The 22,149-nt window shown below is 33.1% G+C and overlaps 1 protein-coding gene across 10 annotated transcripts in view; it reads right to left on the bottom strand.

Moving 5' to 3' along the window:
• Window positions 1–22,149, bottom strand: part of LOC106649048 (protein turtle) — a 95,626-nt gene that overhangs the window by 40,461 nt on the left and 33,016 nt on the right. For 9 of the 10 annotated variants that reach the window (XM_023460575.1, XM_023460576.1, XM_023460578.1 and 6 more), the window contains 4 exons: window positions 14,323–14,513; window positions 10,184–10,366; window positions 8,696–9,039; window positions 7,388–7,524 (listed from right to left, as the gene is read on the bottom strand). In XM_023460575.1, coding sequence (XP_023316343.1) covers window positions 7,388–7,524; window positions 8,696–9,039; window positions 10,184–10,347 — 645 coding nt within the window. In that variant the 5' untranslated portion in view covers window positions 10,348–10,366; window positions 14,323–14,513. The remainder of the gene's footprint in view (window positions 1–7,387; window positions 7,525–8,695; window positions 9,040–10,183; window positions 10,367–14,322; window positions 14,514–22,149) is intronic. The other variant, XM_023460577.1, reaches the window with a different exon arrangement.

Here is a 22,149-nt window from a genome sequence, read left to right on the forward strand (position 1 = left end):
AAAAATATTTGATGAAGGTTTTTGATGGGAAATTACCTCAGCTTTCCGATTATGAGGTCAAACTTTCCAAACTTTTCCATTTTCCAGGAAAGAAATTGAAAAATATATTTCAAAGTTGAACATTGAAAAAAACAACGTTTTCTTCTTTTTTTTTATGTTTCCAATCGAAAGATGTGGGATTTTTACGTCGAAAACACTAATGTTCAGCACGTGCTACAGCGGAAAATTTTGAGCTACAAGAAAGATTAAAGTCGGCGCTCGACCGTCCGGCCGCGGCCAGCGCTCGCAGTAGTCGCTATGTTAACGTTTTGTGACAATGACAGTACCGATTTTTCTCAAAAAATTTAACAATAATATGTTTTTGATTGTTTTTTTTTCTCAGCTTTCCAATGGTGCTATCCAATTTTGCCAAAATTTTCCATTCCATAAATCCATAATTTTTATATTATTGCCAACACAGATAATCCTATAGGCATACTACTTGTCTTTTTATAGAATAAAAATTAGAAATACGTTCCATTTTTAAAAATGCAGTAATAAATACGATTCTATTCTATTCTATTCTATTTTCTCTCTCTCTCTCTCTCTCTCTCTCTCTCTCTCTCTCTCTCTCTCTCATTGAATTGCGATCACACATTTGACCAATCTAATAGGGTGACAGCACCAATGAATGAATGACCAAGAAAAGATTAAAATTAGAATATGAAAGGAAATTTTAAGCCACGTCAAAAAATTATTTTTATTTTATTGATGCTTGAAGTTTGAAATACTATGATCAGTTTTAGTTCAACTAGCTTCACTTTTTTACAAAAATTCAAATATAGTTGATAGTGAATGAATATATTCATTTACTGGGATAATGCGACTTGGCATAGCGCGATACCAGTAAATGAAAAGACAATGTTTGTGCCGTGATATAATTCATTCATTCACTGGGTCCAGAGTATTCATTGATTAATTCTTTACCATTCATTCACTGGGGTACCCCATTTTATTGAGTTATATCATTTATAACTTTATGAAATATTATTTTTCATGTATTTCAATTTTTTTATTTATGAAATAAGTCCTAACGAACACAAATTTGAATGCACGCTTGGAATTAATGCAAATTTAGATTTTAAATCAATTGATTATAAGCATAATTTTGTGAATCCATTCATTCACTGGTGCCGCCACCCTATAACTTCAGATAAGTTTTGAATTCTACCGTTGAAGTATTTTTGACATGCAAGTATAGTTATCTATTCTCATTTCAACTTCAAACGAAGTTTTGAAAAAGTCTTGCCAAACTTTTATCACCGACCGAAGAAGAAACATAAAAAATATATGGTGCGTGTAATTTAAATTTGCAGTTTTTAAAATATTTGTATAGCAGGTTTCAAAAATTCTGACAAAATTCAAACGTATCTTTTGACTAATTCTTAGACTTGTGCATTTTGAAAATTATTTTTAAAATGGGCCCTAAGGCCCATTGGATGAAACTAAACGTAGGGGGCTCCATTATTAGGTTACAGAAGACAACAACAAAATTTTCAGGACATTTGAGGAAATGCATCTCAAATGGTCTTGTAAGAGTTAAATTACTGACGTTGTCTAATTTCGGAAATAGTTTTTAATTAACAATACACATGATACCCTCAATAAAACAGAAAACCTAAATAAATTATATTCTAATATTCGCAAATATGTCAAGTAAGACTGCAACGAATTTTCATTAATGCATATGAAAAGTCTTTGGGTAGTGTGTTTGTTATTTGTAACTGACGAAGTGTCCAGCGAAACTTTAACTCAACGTCTAACGTGATCGGGAGTTAACTTACTTATCTAAAGCATAGCCAGAAAACCACTTAACTTTACTGTCAATGTTCTGATTACTAAAAAAAATAAAAAGTTCCAACTTGCATCTTGTTCTAGATTGGGAATCTAATTTAATTTGAAAAATTTATTAAAATCCTATGTAGTAACGCTAGAATGTGACTTTGAATTTTCTCATGTACTTTCAATGGAACTTTTCATCAATTTCATTGAAAATGTGCTCTGTAGGAATACATCAATTTTAGGGCTGTATAAAAACGATTTATACCTCGGTACTTATGCAAAAAACTTTTGAAAGCACATCTAAAAAGGGTATCCGGACAAAAGGGTCGAAGCAAAAAGGTCAATACCGGTAGGGTCTACTATTAAAAGGTCAAAGACAAAAAGAGCCTATCTCAACATAAAGCACTGAACTTACTAACCACTTATTTCAAATTGATTAGCACGCAATCTAAAGTTCAAACATTCCATCATTGAAAAACTGTATGGGCTGCAGGGAAAAAAAAACAAAATTTGACATCTTGCTTTAGAAGTTATTCGATGTGATCTAAATACCACGAAAATCTGTAGACACTTTTTAAGTAGTACGTGCGCTTTTTCTAAGATAAATTTATGGTAAAACTGATATTGAGTAGTCTCAATTAACTTATTAAAAAGTTGCACCTATGCTATAAATCATCTGAGAATTCACAGGAAGCCATAGTATATGAATAAATAAATTGATTATCTTTTTGAAAAACGCATGGAGAGGATATAAATATTAATATGGTTTTTTAAATGTACTGAGCCCTGAAATCTCAATCGGAAAAGTCAAATGCTGCTAAAGTGATTTTCAATCACGTTCAAATATTGGGTCGAAGTATAAGTCCAAATCAGGGATACAAAGCTAATATAGTCAGACATAGTCATCGATTATAATCAAAATTTAGACTTACATTTATTTTTAACAAAGCTAATTATTATACAAAATATTTGGAGCATATGACCTAGTATATAAGTTGAAATTATTGACATTTACACCTTTTTCCTGCATCAGCGCATGTAAAGTAACATAAAAAAAAAATGATTCTATGCTATAAAATCCTACCTTCGTAAACCAGCTTCGCATAAGAGCTTGGCTATATTTTTGGTGGCGAGCACATAATGTGTAGCAACGCATCAAAGCAGAGAAACTTCTAAATTTGGTGATTTTATCGTCGAATATCCATGCACACCAGAAGTGAAATTTCAGGTATTTTTTCATTCTGGTTGGATTAGTTTTTGGACTTTTTTTTACTTTATAATTTAACCTTAGTTTCATATTTTATAGAATTGATTTTTAATTTATTTGATTGAATTTCTTGGATTTTCTAATTTTTAATTAAACTTTTATGTGATCGTAAAGAAGTTAGACATCTTGCTGCTGTTCTTATTTTCTACTAAAAATCGTTGTAATTTTATGTTTCAAAAAGTAGGGAAAAAATGCCAAGAAATAAAAAGTTCTTGAATTAGTCAAAGAATACTTTCCAATTTTTTTTAGAGTTTCAAGAACATCTAATTAAAGTCCGCCCATCTACTGTAGAAGAAACTTCAGATTTTTGAAACTGGATGCCATACGGTTTTGAAAATTATGAAAAAGTATCGACCTATTCTTCGACTACAGTTCTAAAACTAATTTGTTTTTTGTTTTTTTTTCTGAAAGTCTGAAAGTGTTTTTCTTGGTAAAAAAAATAGTATCGAATTTTTTTTTAAATTTTTCCTAGACCCATTGGGTCACATTAAGCATAGAGGGCATTATCATTCGGCATTAGAAGTCCCTAACACAGTGTTAAAACAATTTGGTATTCCGTAGGTATGTGATCTTATTAGTGTGGAATTCTATAATATTTTTATTGGAGTTAACTTTTTAGGCTATCATAATTGACACTTCACCACACTTTTACAACTCATGGTCTAGAGTACATTTTTGATTTAACGATTTTTACAAGAGTTAATTAACTAAAAGCAATATCTGAACAACAAACGACTTAAGGGCTCATAACCAACCGGCACCTTTACGACGGAAAATTTTTTATTCAAATTTCGAAAAGAATTTTTCTTTCCCTTTTAAAATCTGATCTTCCTCTGTGTTGAAAAATCGATGTATATGGGCGTACGGAATGCGTCTTATCACCCCGCAGGAGTAAGATTGTATAACCCACCAGTGAGTGCTCGCAAGCGAGCAAGCTGATTTTGTTTGAACTTCGCCCAGAGCGCACATCGATTCTTAACGTGCCTAATTGTAATACTACTTTAACTAATTAATAGTAAATATTTTATACTTATAAATAAAAGTGTTGGTTCATTTTTCATTCCTACTCGTTGCGCCATGAAACGGCCTAACGCGAATTTTAGAGTAAAATTCGAAAAATTTGTGCATCGGCCGGAAATCGAACCTGGATCACCCGCGTGGCAGGTGAGCATTTTACCATTGAACTCTGTGCAGCAACTCTTTTAGGATTGCGTTTGTGACCATTGATGTTCTAAAAAAGTGTATGTCACCTAGGCGATGTAATTCAATTGGTGCGCTCTGGAAGTTACGACAGGTAATCGAAAAACACGACTAGTCAAAAAACGCTAAAGAAGAAAAATTTAATAACACGTAAAGTATATGAAAAAAGACTCATGGTAACAGATGTACCTCAGGGGAAAATCAAATCTCCAAAGTTTTAAAAAGTATAATGAAAAGGCAAAGAAAAATACTTTCCAAATATTGAATAAAATATTTTTCGCTTGAAAGGTGCTTATGAGCCCTTAATGAATCAATTGGTTTAGAACTAAGCCAAGGATTAATTAACTACAAATGACAGATATTATATGAATTAATACTAAATTTCAAAATTAATAATGTGTGAAATTGTATTATTCTAGATAACCGAGTGAGAGCTCAATAAAAGTTAAAACAATCATCATTTTTGTAATAAAATTTGAGTTGTGTATTATGAGGCTTAGGATCTTAGAATAATTTAAAAATACAATGATTATATTTAAAAATTGTAAATTTAGTTTAAAAAAGTACACCCGATTTCATGTCTCTAGGAAAAATTTACATGTGAAAGCATTAAATATCGTTGTGCTATTAAATTCTACATTTGAAAGTAATGAATCATCTAGCATTCAAAAAAAAAAAAAAAATACATCATCGATTTGGACTGATAAGATACTGATTAGAATTATTTTCATGCATAAAAGAAGATTGAGTAAAAAAGAGTAGTAATATTCATGTGATTCAAATTTTTGTATTTAAAAAATATATAACTTATGAGACCACTTATGTGACTTAAATTCATACTATAAATATTAAATTGAATAATTTTTAATTGCTAGGAGGAAAAGCCGTAAACTCGTCATAGTATATTTTAATTCAAGTGATTTTTTATGGGGTAATATATATGATCAAAGATTTGAATTAATAGTAATGAGAATGTGGAAAATGACGCGTTAAATTGAACGTTATATATTTTGAAGCTGTTGTTATTTGAATGCAGGATTCCTCTGCCCTCCCCACTCCGGAGAAATAATTGTTTTAGTTTGTAAATATTTATTTTTCAAATCTCAGGCAAAAACTTTGTTCTTTGCGATTTACCGTGATATGAAACAGTAATATGATTAATATGGCACTTATCATTATATTTGAGTGTAAGTGTTTCATTCATGTATTTAATCGTATTGTTTGTTTAAAAACAGTAATAAAAAATTTGTAAGCAAAGTAAGGCAAAAACGTAGAAAAGACAATTATTTTGACAAAAAACGAACACATCGACAAAAATTTTATTAATGCTTCACACAATGTTACGAATTAAACGAGGGCTCACCATTTATGCAGCTTCCTGATGCCAAACTCTTCTTATAACAACAAAACTTTTCGAAAAAAACGTCACGGAAAATAAATTGAATTTGTGAGAACAAGAGTTTGTTAAAGTACATTCAATTTTTTTGATAAAATTGGTCAAAATATTCTAACCATCCGTGTAATGGACTCTCGAGTTTTTCGTTGCCATAATTTCACATGAATAACACTTCTGCCAAATGGTAATTTACACTATAAGCACAAGAAGTAAAATTTTTATGTCATGGAGAAGTTTAGGGCTTGAGCGCAGTGAAACTGACCCTGATCCAAGTACAAATAATGTTATGATGTAGTTTAGGGCTCAGGGATGGTTTTGATAGTCGTGCCAAAAAGGGTTCTCTCTGGCACGTTATCCATATCCAATTCTATAGCACTGTGTTAAGTTCAAATTTGTGCCCCCATTCATGAGGCGGTTTATCGTAGCGAGTGCAATGCAAAAGACAGTGCTATAAAGTGTTATTCATGGCACTTGTATCATAAATTATAATAGTAATCTCAAAATAAAATGTTTATCAAGTCTTTGTTTAGACATATGTTCTTTTTAAATAATATCAAGTGACTTGACTCTAGAAACCATAATTTTACCTGTTCAGTATCGGTTCAAAAATGTAATCATTAATTTTTTTTTGTTTCAAAATTCGTAATGTTGAGACTCCGTTGATGTCATCTTCGATTGGAAATGATCAAATATATAATATTTGAAGTATACTCAAACTTACAAATACTTTATTCATAGATTATTCAATGTATCTAACAATTACCTCAACTAAAATTCCAGTTGAATGAAAAAATTTACCCAATTGTGTAGAAGAAAGATACAGCACCAACTTTTCAATAAAGCGCGTCAACTACTACGAAAGTTAAAAAATACATATCCATTGCCGTACAAAAATACAGAACATGAATAGTAGCTGGCAATTTATTCATACAATTATTATTAACTTATATACAAATATAAGAAAAAATAAAGTACATGTTGCTAACGTGAATAGTTACATCAGTTATTCAGTTCATAAAGTAAAGGCGAATGAGTGTAAGATTTAATTTTCTTATAAATACAATTTTTGCGTGCTTTATTGTATCAAAAATCTACAATTGAATTATAAAAGTTGGTTGCTTCAGCTATCCATATTTTTGACCCAATTTACATAAAACAAATCGATATTTTCTAATTACCAAGAAAGAGCATGAAAAATTCGATCCAAAAACCGATTTGTAAAACCCAATTTAATAGTTATGTTATAATATAATATTCAAAATACAGTGTAAACAAAGTATATCAGACTCGCTGGGCAAGTCGGACAGAAAAAGAAAACGATATGTGCTACGCGTTACAGGTTTCCAGAAAAAGAGTCAAAAGATATTACTTGTATATAAAAGAGAGAAGCAGTTCATATATACATACATGTACAATTACTGCACATGTTAATGTATACTACTTCTGAAGTGCAAGAAAGAATGGCAGCGACGAACGGGACAAAATGCCCTTACCAAGAATCCAACGTCCTCACCGGTGGCGAGCTTTAGCCACTGTCGACTTAATTTCTGTCGGACGCGCTCGGGCAGCAATTGAGCTGCGGCTGAGTTGACTGGCACCAGGAAGACTCCCTTGGCATTAAGCGAGGCCCTCGATTTTAACTCACGGACAGAGAGCAGAGAAGTAGGGTCAATGGCTTGCTCTGGTGCAGCCCGATATCGTACCGTGTCGCCTACCTTCTTCTCCCACTGTAGCACATATGGTACAGGGTGCTGATCCGGGAACTCCACATGACAATTGAACACCACACTTTCACCCAGTATTGCCGTTATATGAACTGCATCCTGGTGATTACACAAACCTACAATGATAAATACGTATTCTCATTCTTTTTCATAGCTATTTTACATAATTCATTTAAAATATCTTACTCATCATTAAAAATCTTTTTTTATTATTTTCTCAGAATGATCGAAAGTTTATAATATCGATTACAAACAGAAAATATAAATTTGAGCCTTAGCAGTATACTAAAGCGCTTCTGAATCTTCAAAAATTTAATAAACTTCATAAGATCTTTATTATATTATTAAATCGTTATTATTTGACTCATGTTTACTTTTGATACTGCTTTTATATGGGCTACAATTGTGGGTTAACTTTCAGAAAATGAAATTGAAACCGTGTACGTTAACTTAAAGATTACATTAAAGAACGATAATTTCCGATTTTTATCTTTTTAGGTCGATTCTTCATGAACCTGCAAAGGCTAAAAGTTGGATTTTAATTTTTTACATTCTTTTTTCCTTTTATGGGGGTTAAATAAAATAATATTTGAACAAAGATTTTTTATGAAAAAATGGAAAATATCATAAGAGACCAAAAATTAAGTTGTTTGTATCCTTCGAGTTGAGCAATATTGCAATATGTTCTTTTAAACACTAAAATACAATTTTTTCTAAAACTTAGTCATAGACTGACCATAAAGCAGTATTTGATAGAACTTTAAAGATAAAAACATGGAAAATTAATGAAAATAAGAAAAATAGTACATTATGATACAAGTGTATAGTGAGGGTCCCGATAGCTGCGTTATAGTGTTTCCTGCGGCACGAACATCATACACAATTTTATAGCACTGTGCTAAGTTCACATTTAAGCCCCTTTTTACGATACATCAGTCTCACTTTCTGGTAGCGCGAAGTAAGGTTAGCGCACGAGCGTATGCGAGTGTGATGCGTATGCAGCGGTACCTGAATGTGCGGCTTATGCCACCAAAAAGCGTGTAATAAATGTTGCATCACATTCGCTACGCTCATGCGCTAACCTTACTTCGTGGTACCAGAAAGTGCGACTCATGACTCGAAAAAGGGGGCATAAATGTGACCTTATATGAGTGCTGCAAAATTGAGTACGATACTCGGGCCATAGGGGACACTTTCCGACACGGCTATTATGTAACGGTAAACTGTTACTCATAGCCCTTGTATCGTAAAATACTATTTTATCATGCATAATCTGCAAAAACTTACCCGGTGTCACAAGTAAGGCTATGCTCAAGATGAATGTGACTGTGATCATCTCGATAGCAAGCCTGAGTTTGGCCTGTCCGTACGGCCTCCGAAGTGCTCGATGCTGTTGTTGTCTCCTCCATTCGCACTGCTGTCGAATGGTCACCTCATCCTCTTTTGGCTTGAAAAGCCTACAAAGCGGGACTACTTTGGCTGATATCGACGGATGTTGTCTGCTTATGATTTTTGCTGTATTGCACATGTCGTCAGTATTCGGTTGCTCCCACAGCCAACAAGCTGATGCATACGTTGGCTCGCAGGATACAAGACATAGTTCGGAAGACTCGAAGACTCCTTGACTGCATCTGTAATGGAATTTAATGAATTAATTTGATCCGTTTCACATTTCAATAACGTTTTTACTCGCTATTAAGGGCTTATAGAGGGCTTGAATGTTTTTATATTTTTATTTATGGTATCAGGCTGAACAAGAGAAAAAAATTTTTTTTTAGAAAATATCTTTTTTCAATATCTTATTTAAAAGAATTTGAATTATTTATTGTCGAGATTTTATGCCAAGCTTTGAATACATGTAAACTACCTGTCATAGAATTCCAAGAAATGGCATGACTCAATTGAGTTCTATGTGGTTTCATTTTGTTCAATGGACCATTCACCATGGTTAACCCCAAAAAAATTTTAAAAACAGCTGCAAGATGTTAAGGGCTTATATACACCTTAAATTCAAAAATTTTTTTATTCAATTTTTGAAAAGGATTTTTTCTCCCCTTTCCATTGTATTTTTCAAAATTCTAAAATTTTTATTTTGCACTGAGACACAGCTGTTTCCGTGAGCTTTTTTCGTATACTTTACGTGTTAAAATTTTTCTTCTTTTGCGTTTTCTGGCGAGTAGTGTTTTTGGTCACCTCACGTAACTTTCAGAGGGTACTGATTGAGTTTTCTGCACCAGGTTCGCGTACACTTCTTCAGAACATCAATGCTAACGGCCACTACTACGGCTGAGACGACCGAACACTCAGATTGCTATGCATGAACAGTTAAACACACTTTTTTTTCAGTTTCCGTTTTTGCCGAAATTTAAGTCATAAAAGTACGTTTTGAGGATGATCTATAAGCTCAATCGTCTGACCCGTAGTAGTGGCCGTGAGCATTGATGTTCTGAAGAAGTGTACGCGACCCTGGTGCAGAAAGTTCAATTGGTACCCTCTGAATATTACGACAGGTGACCAAAAACACTACTTGCCAGAAAACGCAAAAGAAGAAAAAATTTAACACGTAAAGTATAGGAAAAAGGGTCACGAAAACAGCTGTGTCTCAGTGCAAAATCAAAATTTTAGAATTTCGAAATATGCAATGGAAAGGGGAGAAAAAATCCTATTCAAAAATTGAATAAAAAAAATTTTGAATTTAAAATGTATATAAGCCCTTGAAGAGGGAAAAATTACCCGTAGCCATCGAGGTATAAATAATCGAAGCTGGAGTCGTACCTACAAACATTATGCTTTAATAAGCTATTTGCCGAGTTGTGAACATGAAGGGTTTGCGGGCTGACAACTGCCTGTTCGTGACGAGATAATAGTTGATTCCCTTTGCTGGCGCTGCTTTTACTGCTGCAGTTGCTGCTGGCTCGTAGCCCTTCGTCGGTATCCATGCCTCTTTTCCCATAGTACCTGCACATATGTTGTATGTATACAATTAAATGTTTTTGCATTATTGGAAAATTAATTACTATATATGTATTCATTCTTAAAGTTAAGCTCATGTTTAGTACTAGTGCCAGTACGAGATTATTATTTTGACATTTTCTCCCTCCAAGACGTCTTTTTTTTCCTTCTCATTTATCCTTTTTTCGAAAGCCTGCAGGAGGTATAGTTCGTGCGCAGGAAAGATTTTTACCCCCCTCCCACAATATTGCATTGGTCCAGTCCCGAAGACCTGTGGGGCAAGAGAAATCTGGAGGTGTACACCAGTAGACACGCACTAAAGAGCTATTCTTGTATCAACGCAAGCTAGCATTGATAGAAGCCGTTTCTCTAAGATTATCATGCATAGTTGCTAAACATTTGAATAGCGCGTTCTTCAGGCCCACTTCGCTGAATTAATTGCATTTTAGTTTTGGTGTATGGTGTTGGGGCTCGGTAAGACACCGAGCAAGTATAGACGCGCGCTCCATTATCAGTGTCCCAGTGAAGTGTTGCATGAGTTTTTAGTAATCTGTGTAGAAAGGCAGTTTTGTTAAAACGGTCAACCAGTTCGGATCGTTAGTCGGATGTGCACGTTGAAGCTGCAAAGTGTAGTTTGCATCGTTGAAGATTATGAGGTTTGAAGTTTATGTCCTTTGCTGTGGCTGTTAAGTGTCCTACGAGTGATCGAGGAGTAAAGACGTAACTTTCGGCATCAATAAAGATGACTTTTACAGAGAAGGAAAAGTGTTGTGATTATGGTCTACGTTTCTTTTTTTCTTGTAGCCAAGTAAAGTGATGTCCTGGTTAGCGCCTTCCTGTAAGTATTCTAGGTATGCCGGAACCTTCAACTCGTTCAAGGTATCGAAGATGTGATTAAATACGTTCTTTACGTCCAAATGACGATGGCGCAGTAATTCTTGGTGCAACGGTACCATCTGTTGACACTGATGGCCCTTTCGTTGGTGCGACTGCGTTTATTATCGTATATTTTAAAGATGAAGCCCGAAAAAGTTTTATTTCGATCTGTTTAATATTTTAAAAGTTACTACGATTTTTCATGCTACCCAGCCAAAATTTACCTTTTTCGGCCCTGCATCCAAAATTAAAAGATTAATGTCTTCTGCGTGATTCATGAAAAATAGCATACACACCTATGAAGAAAAAAAGAAAGCCTCAGAGTACATGTTTGTCAGCCTCGGCTTTGCCTTGATCGATAATTGCACTTGCTCAGAGGCTTACTAGTTTTCGGCTCAAGTTTAGGCAATAGATTGGTAACGTACTAGAATAAAACACAGATTTTTTGTGTAAAAACCTAGCCAATGCCAGGTTAGTCATTTATTCTCGTGCAGAGCTACTATTTGTTGAGAACCTTCTCGACCTCATCTGGCTAATCACGAGGAGAGTGAGATTCAAACTGTCTGAGTGTGTTCTAACATGTTTAAGAAATTATTTGAGAAAATGTGCTATTAAGCTTTATTTACGGATCAAGAACATTAGGATTCATCGATTTTATAAAAAAATTACATCGTGAAGAGGAAGAAAATATTTTTATTTATATTTTTCAGAAATTTTAGTATTATTCACGGGATTTAAGGGGAGGCTCTCATCTAGCGCCTCAAAAATGACGTGTTTTTCGTGATTTTTTTTTCGCGGAAGGAAGTGAATAATGCAATCAAGTTTTTTGGTACTTACAAAGTATGTATTTAACTATATTTACAAATTTTTTCAGACCAAAATATCGAATTATTTATCGCCTAGCAACGTTTGATGGAGGTCGTGTCAAAAAAAAGGTACTTCAACTTACTTTCGGCTGCTACAGCTGTCTAAGCGAGGTTATGGTGGGGCTGCAGCAGCCGAAATAAACGTCAGATAGAGGGTTAAGCAAATTTAATTAAATGATAACAGGCGAAGGGACAGACGTTTTTTAACGAAAATTTTTGTACATGAACATATTTAAATGAGGATTATATTGACTGGATCAGATTCTCGTAAAACTATTTCATTCATTTACAAAAATTAATTAACTGCGCGGCTCCCATACATCCTGTGTTGACGTCTGGGATAAGTCCGCCATCTTTGCATTTCGCGGTGGCTATATATATCGCTTACGATTCCCCAATAGCTCATCGACACGTGCAATAAAGTGTAAATGTCAAAAAATAAATGTGTTCGTCCAGCGATTAGACCAGCGAAAAATCAAATTCCAACTTTGAGACTTTGTAGATCCATGAGGGATGGATCTAGAGGGCTAACAATTTTAGGGTTGTCATTTTTCAATGTACTCATCAAAAGTACATACTTTGTTAATGTTGTGACTATTTTTTGTAAAAAAAAATCAAAACAGTACACTTTCGTCACTGAAATTAATTTTGTTGCTAAAACTGATGACAGGACTCGAGTCATATGAAAAAATTCTAACAAAATATGTATTTTAAACTTTTTTCAAATTTTTTCTGTTCAGTTTTTCATCATTAAGGAGTAACACCGCTCTAGGATTTTTTAAAAATACCAAATTTCGGGAATTTATAGCGGGGAACAAGATAGATCAATCAATTTGGGGTTTTGAGAACTTATAATACACGTCTTGAAGTACTTTCAAAAAAATTTTTATCGATTTTTATCTGAAAATGGAGATACAGCCAATTTATAAAATAGTGCTTTTTTCGCTGCCGGTAAAATTTCTCAATTTCTAAGGCAACTAGAACAAAAGTAAACATATCCTCTTAAAGTTAAATGTTTTTTCTAACGAAATACGTTGGGTTTAATCTCCAAAGTAAAAATTGTGAAAATAGCAGCTTTCCAAACAAAAAAATAAAATTTTTATCAAAAAATTTTTCCGCAAATTGTTTATAAAAATTTAAATAATAAACCAATCTAAAAATGGCTGAGTGCTTCGATTGAAAATACAATTTTAAAGTTGCAATTAAAATTTCAGCTCGATCAGTTCATTATTTTGCGAGATATTCTACCGGCAGTGTCGAAAAATGTTGTTTCGAGAAAAACACGTTAAAAGTATTTTATCCTGGAAAACCCATTAGACATTATTCTATATACTGTAAGGAAGCTCTCAAGTAAAACTGAAAAAATCGATTTTTTGAAAATCCTAGAGTCGTGTTACTCCTAAAACAAGTTTAGCATTTTTTACGTCCTCAAAATTCAAAAAAACGCCATTTCATTACAGAATAGTACTTTACGATACAAGTGCCATAAGTAACACTTTTTGGCATGGCGTAGTTTAGGGCCCGAGCGCAGGGAGGGTCCTAATAGCTGGGCCGAAAAGTGTCCCTATGTCACGAGTATCGTGTAACATTTTATAGCACTGTGCCAAGTTCACATTTATGCCCCCTTTTCCGATGCATAAGTCGCATTTACTGGTATCGCGAAGTGAGGTTAGCGCACGAGCGTATGCGAGTGTGATACGAACGCAGCGGTGCCAGAATGTGCGACTTATGCCACCGAAAAGCGTGCCATAAATGTGAACTTATGCCACGCAGCGGTATAAAATGATTTTTTCCCACTCTAACCTAAAATAGGCAACTTTGTCACTAATTTTAGGATCTCGTAAGAAAAAATGGTATTATCAACTGATGCAGGTATGGTTTGTCAATAAAACTCGTTACAGCACTCGCCTAGTTTCAAACAATAAACTTTTAGAATACGTCAGATCTGCCGAGATCCGAACATTTTTTGAAAAAGTGGATAACCCTAAGGTATACACACGTACGTTACCGAGCTTGAAATCTATGTTACTATAACACATGTCTAGCACTGGTTAAAAAAACATGTGCTTTTTAGTATGCATGTATAGGAGAAAGATAAGCTCACAAGACGCATCAAAATATTCGTACGAAGCAACAGTTGAATAAGAAATGCGAAGAAAAAAAAAGGAAAAAGATTAGAAAAAACAAGGAAAGAAAAATAAACCAGTGGATAAAACCTACCTCTACCTCTGCGCCACTACTATTTCTGTCGGCTAGTCGGCCTGCAGCGACAATTTTTGCGAACGATGGCACTTACAGTTCGGATTACTGTGATGCCTAAAGAGATCAACGAGTAAAGTAACCTTGCCAATACGTAGATCCTTGATATTTCAGCTTATTCTCAGCTAGTTGGCCTCTAGTAGCAGTATCATCTGCAACATTCCAAAAGAACGGATATTACTTTTTTAACGATTCATAACATCATCCTTCTTTTTTAAACTCTTTGTCCTTCCACTAATTCTACACGTCAACTTTTGTGTGACTATTTTTTAGACCCTTGATTACGCTATTTAGCATATATCCGCCATTTTGTTAGAAAAAGTGGTTGGAAAAATGTGGAAAAACTCCCTAAAGTAATTCTTCATCCATAATCACCTCTGATAATATTTACATCTTGAAATTTCGACCAGAATAGTTAAAAAAAAAATTCTCAAAGTTGATTTTTAGCAACAATTTTTACGTTTTTTTGTTGTTGAAACAACCATAACTTTTTTGAGCCTGGATTCCAAAAGGGCCTTAAATTTTTCATAAATCCATATATGAGCTAAAAGTCTTTTCAAAGCCTAAAACATGGGAAAAAATCGCGTTGATTGCGAATAAAAAAGTTCGTCACTTTGAGTGTTAATGGGTTAAAGAATATCAAAACATAGAAAATGCGACAAAACTATGGAAACCCTTAAGAAGGCTCGAGTGCGTGTATGTGTTCCACAATTAAGCTCTCTAGGCGGTATCACACTCATCACAAGCATCACACTCGCATACACTCGTTCGCTAACCTCCCTTCACGTTACCAGAAAGCACGACTCATGACTCGGAAAAGGGGGCATAAATGTGAACTTAGCACAGTGCTATATAATGTTGTACGACACTCGTGCCATGAGAATACTTTTTGGCCCAGCTATTAGGACCCTCGCTGTTTTCGGTCCCTAAACTACGCCATGCCAAAAAGTGTTACTTATGGCACTAGTATCGTAAAGTACTAGTATGCAACTAGTGTCAATAATCTTTTCCAGTAATACTCGTTACACACCCGTTGCATTATAACTTATTTCAATGCCCCATTTGAAAGTACTTTGTTCAGTTAGATACTTAAAAACAGTTAAATATACTCATACAATTCTAAAGAACTTATTCGTAAGCATTTCACACATCTAAACTATCGATCGTAGAATCCCAAGTCATCAAATGAATCAAAATAGCTCTACACGTTAAGCACTAAAGAGGAAAATTCGACCCGAAAAAGAGTAAAAAGATCAGTTTACTCTTTTTTGGGTCAAATTTTACTCTTTAGTGCTGAGCGTGTATGAGGTTTTTTTTCGATTGTCCATTTATCATGGCCGCGACCTCAATCTCAGCAAGAAATAAACTTTAGCTACTTGTACGTATAATAAAATGCAAATAATTTATGGAAAATGATTAAAAATGAATAGTATATTTTTGAAAAATTTGTGTTCATTTGTATTGAAAATTTTATACAATACCACTATCTACAAATAACAAGTTAGTTCTGTAGGTGTAGTCAGGAAGGCGGGGACATTCTACAATACAAAGACTGTCCAAATAACGATCGAAGTAAATATGTTCAAACTAGCAAGAGAATTAACGTCTTGGCTATAGTAGTATGAACGTGGCACGTAGAGTGTGCACTTGCTAGGGAGCTTGGGGATGAGATCATAGGTGGGTGATAACATGCCAGTCATGTTTGATTGTTCAAGCTCGTTGGGTCATGTCGATCGGATCCCAGCTTTTTGATCGAGAAAGGACAGAATGCTCTAGATATATCGACTTTTCCTTCAAGCTAATAATGTATGTAGGCGAGGCCCTGAATTTTTCAAATAATTGTACATTTGGGTTCTCGAATTTGAATGCGGTTTTGACAAGTTATAGAAAAAGGTCCCGGAAGCCTAGTTTCTAGACCCTAATGTCGCTGCTTATGAAAATATTTTTTCTATAGATATTCTAAAGTCGTTTTTGACTTAAAAATTAAAAAAAAATTCATTGAGGTGTAACGTTAAGTTATCGTACACATCGATAATTCGTTTTTTATTAAGTATATATTAAAGCTCTGAAAGTTTATATATTTTATGAATTATAGTTGAGGATAGTCATATCTAACATCTAATACAAAATACAAAATCAATTCATCGAAATTACGATTAGAAGCATCTACTGAGTGATAAGTAAAATAGATTTCTCGTCTGTTTTTGAAAATCAAATTTTAAAGATATTTTTCACGTAATCAAGTGCATATACTCAATCGAAAATTTTTAATTTTTTTCTCTTAAATAGTATGTTTTTGGTGTAGCCAAAGTAAATAGCAAGCTTTACAAATGCAAAAAAGAAAAGAATTTTCTCAAGTGTCCGAAAACTAGTCATTTTATCCTATATTATTTAAAAATATACTGTAATAAAGTTTTAATCTTATATAAAAAAATTGATTCATAGTTGAGCGAAAACAGAAACAAATCCTCGCCAAAGTGTTACGATAGCTCAATTGAAGCGTTCATTTATATACATATGCATTTACCAATGTTGAATTCAAATAAGAAGAAGTAGAGTACACAAACAGTTAATATAAAACTGGAGTTTGTAAGAGCATTGCGAAAAGATTGTAAAGAAAAATGCAAAGTGCATATATTGGCGTACGCATCGCATCAAATAAACGTGAAAATCGCTCCCGAATCGTGTCTCTCTTCTTTAAAGTGTGCTTCTTTACTCAAGAAAATAGTGTGCTCTATAAGCTTTTCATATGTTTTTCTTTGTCAACGTTACCTTAAGCGCCAACTGACCTTATTCATCGATGGCATTCAAGCACATATTCATAAGAGTAGACTTGTAAAAATAGTTGAAGGTTATAACGTCATTCCCTATATATTGAAAAATTCCGCATAACTTTATGTCCTACGTAAAGTTTAAGTTTTATAAACTCAAAAAATGAGTTGTAATAGAATTCTGGTTTATATAAAAACTTTAATGATAATAAAGATACGACTTGAAATTGTTATCAAAGTACGTTTGGGTAATAATTTTAATCATTTTCTTTTTTCTAGAGATATCAATACTTATCAGAAATTTATTTTACACTCTCTTCAAGTTTATGGTAAACAATCACATTATTCATTCAACAAAATTCAAGAATACTTTTTTTTTATTTTGTATGCATTTGGATTTCATAATCATTGATACTTCAAAGATTTCCTTACTTATTTGAAACTTTTTGCAACTCTAAACATACAGTGTAATCTTCTTCGCGTATCACTTAAAAAAAGCGAAAAGCCGCGAATAGGCGCATACAAATGATATCTTCAGTTAACGCATGAAGCTCGAAGTTTGAATTTCATAAAAACAATATCATCATGCTTCAGAAAGAAATTACAGCAAAATTTCTCGGTTCAAATATGGTATGATCATCATATGATAAATTCACAGATTTAGTATTTTAATTTTCAGTAAACCTTGAAACAGCTGTATCTCCAGTTCTATGAACTTTGGGAATTTTTAAATAAACCAAATTAAAGGTAATTTTGTGTTCTTTAAGGCCATGAAATTATTATTGGGACTCAAGCTTGTTTAGCATGTGTAATTTTAACAAACTGAATGAAAAATCAATAAATGTAGATTAAAGCATGACACAAGACGTTACCGTTTTATATTGTAGCCCAAGTAAAAATGAAAAAACCCCGTACAAAAAAATTTAACGTAACGTCATTTTTCAATCTCCTTATGACTATATTTTTGCTTTTAAGGCACCTAGAAGGCTAAAATTTTACAAAGAATCTCCTGTTAATATCTGAAACAAGCTCTGAAAATTTCAGCCCAATCGGTCAATCCAGCAGCGAGAAATTTTGCTGTGATTTCTTTCTCAAGCATGATGATATTGTTTTTACGAAATTCAAATTTTGAGCCTCATGCGTTAACTGAAGATATCATTTGTATGCGCCTACATCGCGGCTTCGCGCTTTTTTAAGAGGGGGTTTCTCACCGGTTTGAAAAATCTTGACGTATAATGAACTGCGATTCCTCGAAAAGACATTTTTCAAATCGGTGAGAAACGTCACTCAAAAAGTATTCAACCGATCCTTTTGAAAATTTGCACAGTTCTTTATAAACTCTTAGAGCAGGTACTCAGGTCTAAATACTTCGATTTTTCCTAAAATTTTTTTGTTTATTACAAATTTTCCGAAAAAAAAGGTTGATTTTTCAGGTCTGGACGCAATTTTAACGTTTTTTTCAACTTCTAAATTACGTCAAAATTCGAAAAATCACTATAAATGAAAAAACTCTACGTCAGTACGTGATAAAACTCATAAACTAATGAGGTAATTTTGCATTTTTCGTTTCAGATGATTCTGTGAAAAGTTACGTGTCTCACCAGAATTTTCACGACTTTTCCGTAGATTTGCTCTCAAAAGTCCAAAAATAAAAATTTTTTGATGAAATTTTCACAAAGTACTCTTAAAGTCATGTACTTTCACATGTACATTGTAGAAATAAATTTTTTTTTTTTACTAATAAAAAAAAAAATTGGAAAAATAGAAAAAAATCGATAAATCAGCACCATACCCCTCCCTTAAGGGATACTAATATTCTTTGCCATTACAAAGCGATCGGAGTCTAAAGTGGTTTTTCGAACCGCCGTACTAAACATGTGATCGGGGCTAAAAAAACGAACAGATCTTACTTGAATTAAAATGGCTATATCTCTGTCAATTTTGCTTGGATTAACGTAAAGTTGTGAAGAGAATCATACACCAATTCGCTCCTCTTTGTCATTTTTATGATTTAAACCACAGTTTAATGTCAATCTAAATTTTTAACATAAAATTGACATCTTTGAGCCCCCAAAAAAGTTGCAGAATAGGCCTTTGCTTCTAAAAATAGATTATTTTTGTTATTCAAGTATCAAATTTGTGAAGCGCTGATGAACTAGATTTGATACATGGATTTTTCGTGAATCGTCATATAGCTGTATCTCCGGTTCTATATGACTTAGAATGTTTCTAAAGTAACCAAATTGAAGGTAATTTTTAGCACTTCAAAACTGTACAACTAAGAATATGGATTAAAGTGTTTTTAATATGTTTCAAATGAACAAACCCCCCACAAAAACAGCAATATTGAATAACGGCAATAACAGTTTGATGCAGTTTAAGGGAACACACCTCTGTTTACGCCTATAAATGAAAAACATGAAAATTAAGAATTACTATTAAAATTGTTTGTTTCTGATGTTAAAATGTGTTTTTATAGGTCCTTTTACAACAAAAAATATGTGTCTAGTTCCTCTTATTGTTAAGATTTATCCATTATTCATGTATATTGACTTGTGATTTCTAAGTCGTTGATAGCATGATTTTGAATGCAATTTTTCACCAATCCTGATTCTAGGGGTCTCAAAAATTTTGTAATAAAATTCTTTTCCACGTAAGTGTAGCAAATTTTTTATTTAGTTATTTTTTTCATTTACTCATCTCCAAATATAGCAATAAGTGTTATTAACCCATTAACGACCAAAATGCTTGATTTTTTTGTCGGTTTTCGCAGCGATTTTTTTTGTAGTTTGAGACCTTAAAAAAATTTTGCAGGGACCTATTTCGATGTAAAATTTAATGCCCTTTCAGAAACTGAGCTCAAAATTTTGATTTTTTGTGTAATAAAAAAGTTATGGCTACTTAAACAAAAAAAAACGTAAAAATTTTTGCAAAAAATCAAGTTTTCGATTTTTTTTCGCCATGTTACCGGTAAGGAATCACGATATAAATATGATCAGGGGTGATCACGACTACCAAAGTATCTCAGAGAATTTTTATGGAATTTTTGAACCACTTTTCAAATCTTCGTTTTGTGCACTTTTTCTCTAAATTCAATAGTTTTCGAGTAAAAATGAGTCATGTTTTATATGAATATGAGTTATTTTTTGTTTGAAGTAATGGTTCGAAAATTCCATAAAAATTCTCTGAGATACTTTGGTAGTCGTGATCACCCCTGATCATATTTATATCGTGATTCCTTATCGGTAACATGGCGAAAAAAAATCGAAAACTTGATTTTTTGCAAAAATTTTTACGTTTTTTTTTGTTTAAGTAGCTATAACTTTTTTATTACGCAAAAAATCAAAATTTTGCGCTCAGTTTCTGAAAGGGCATTAAATTTTACATCGAAATAGGTCCCTGCGAAATTTTTTTAAGGTCTCAAACTACAAAAAAAATCGCTGCGAAAACCAACAAAAAAATCAAGCATTTTGGTCGTTAATGGGTTAAAGTAGCAATTTTTGTCTTTTTTTTTGTACTGTAGTATGAAAAAAATTTTCCAAGCCTTTTGTTTAAATTCTGTTACACTTAAGTGGGAAAGAATTTTATTACACAACTTTTGAGACCCCAAGGATCAGGATTGGTGAAAAATTGCATTCAAAATCGAGCGGTCAATGACTTGGAATTCCAAGTCAATATACATGAATAATGGATGATTCTTAAAGGGAGGCTCTCATCTAGCGCCTCGAAAATGACGTGTTTTTCGTGAGTTTTTTTTCGTTATCTGTATTTGACAGATTTCAGCAGCAAAAAATTATACTCCTAAATATAATCAATATTAAAATAAGCTTTCCGTTTGGCGCATTGCAAGCAAAATACGTTAGAACAACGGGTACATCAGTCCTGTGTTTCTTTCAACAACAGACTTTTGTAGCAGTATGTTGCAAATGTAATAATAATGAAAAAATTAAAAATTTTATAGGTTTAACCTCCAGACAATTTAATTAGCTTTAAAATAAAATAAAAAGTGTACCTTTAAGTGCAGTACTTTTCGAGATATCTTGCCGCCCGATTCAGAAAACATGGTTTCGAGAAAAACGCGTTTAAAGTTTTAGAAAGTGAATGTACATACATACATACATCGATCCTTCGTAAAAATACAGCTTCGGTTTTTTGCCTATAATTTTTAAACTAAATCGATTTTGGCAAAAAGAGTTTCGGGGGTATATTCTACGGGACATTTACGAACTAAGTAAGCAAAAAAAATCGATTCTTTGATCGAGTATCATGAGAACCTCCCCTTAATAATTAGAGGAACTAGAGACATATTTTTTGTTGTAAAAGGACCTATAAAAACATATTTTGACATCAGAACAAAAAATTTGTAATAGTAATCCTTAATTTTCATGTTCTTCATGTATAAGCATAAACACATGTGTGTCCCCATAAGGGGACATTTCACTAGAGTAGCAGCTAGGATTTTCGTTCAAACGGTTTCATATTCTTCTTAAATAACAAAAATAAGCTATTTTTAGATGCAAAGGCCTATTTTGCTACTTTTTAAACTTTTTTTAGGGCTCAAAGAGGTCAATTTTATGTTGCAAATGTAGATTGACATTAAACTGTGGTTTATATCACAAAAATGATAAAGGAGATCGAATTGGTGTATGACTACCCTCAACACAATTCTCTTGAAAACCTAGAAAATCAAAAAAGACAAAAACAAAAAAATTAAAAATTCGGTCGAAAATTACAATGCCCCTCCCCTCAAAAAAATACTTAGATGGATAGTTCTTAAAATGTTAGAGTTTCAAACGATAGCCACATGTGTAAGTAATAAAAAGTAAAAATTTTAGAACGATTGGCCGAGTATTTTTTGATAAAGGCTGCCCACCAGCTATGAAAACGTTCAGTCGAGTTAAGTTTTCTTCTGCCATTAACGCCGCGTACTTCATTTCATTCAATCATATACGTTTGACTTATTTAAAACTCAAATTTCTATGCCAGAGTTGAGAAGGTGGTTCTTGAAAGTGTAAAC

This window comes from Trichogramma pretiosum, unplaced genomic scaffold (assembly GCF_000599845.2).
Source record: "Trichogramma pretiosum strain Unisexual culture from Peru unplaced genomic scaffold, Tpre_2.0 scaffold62, whole genome shotgun sequence".
Taxonomy (NCBI): domain Eukaryota; kingdom Metazoa; phylum Arthropoda; class Insecta; order Hymenoptera; family Trichogrammatidae; genus Trichogramma; species Trichogramma pretiosum.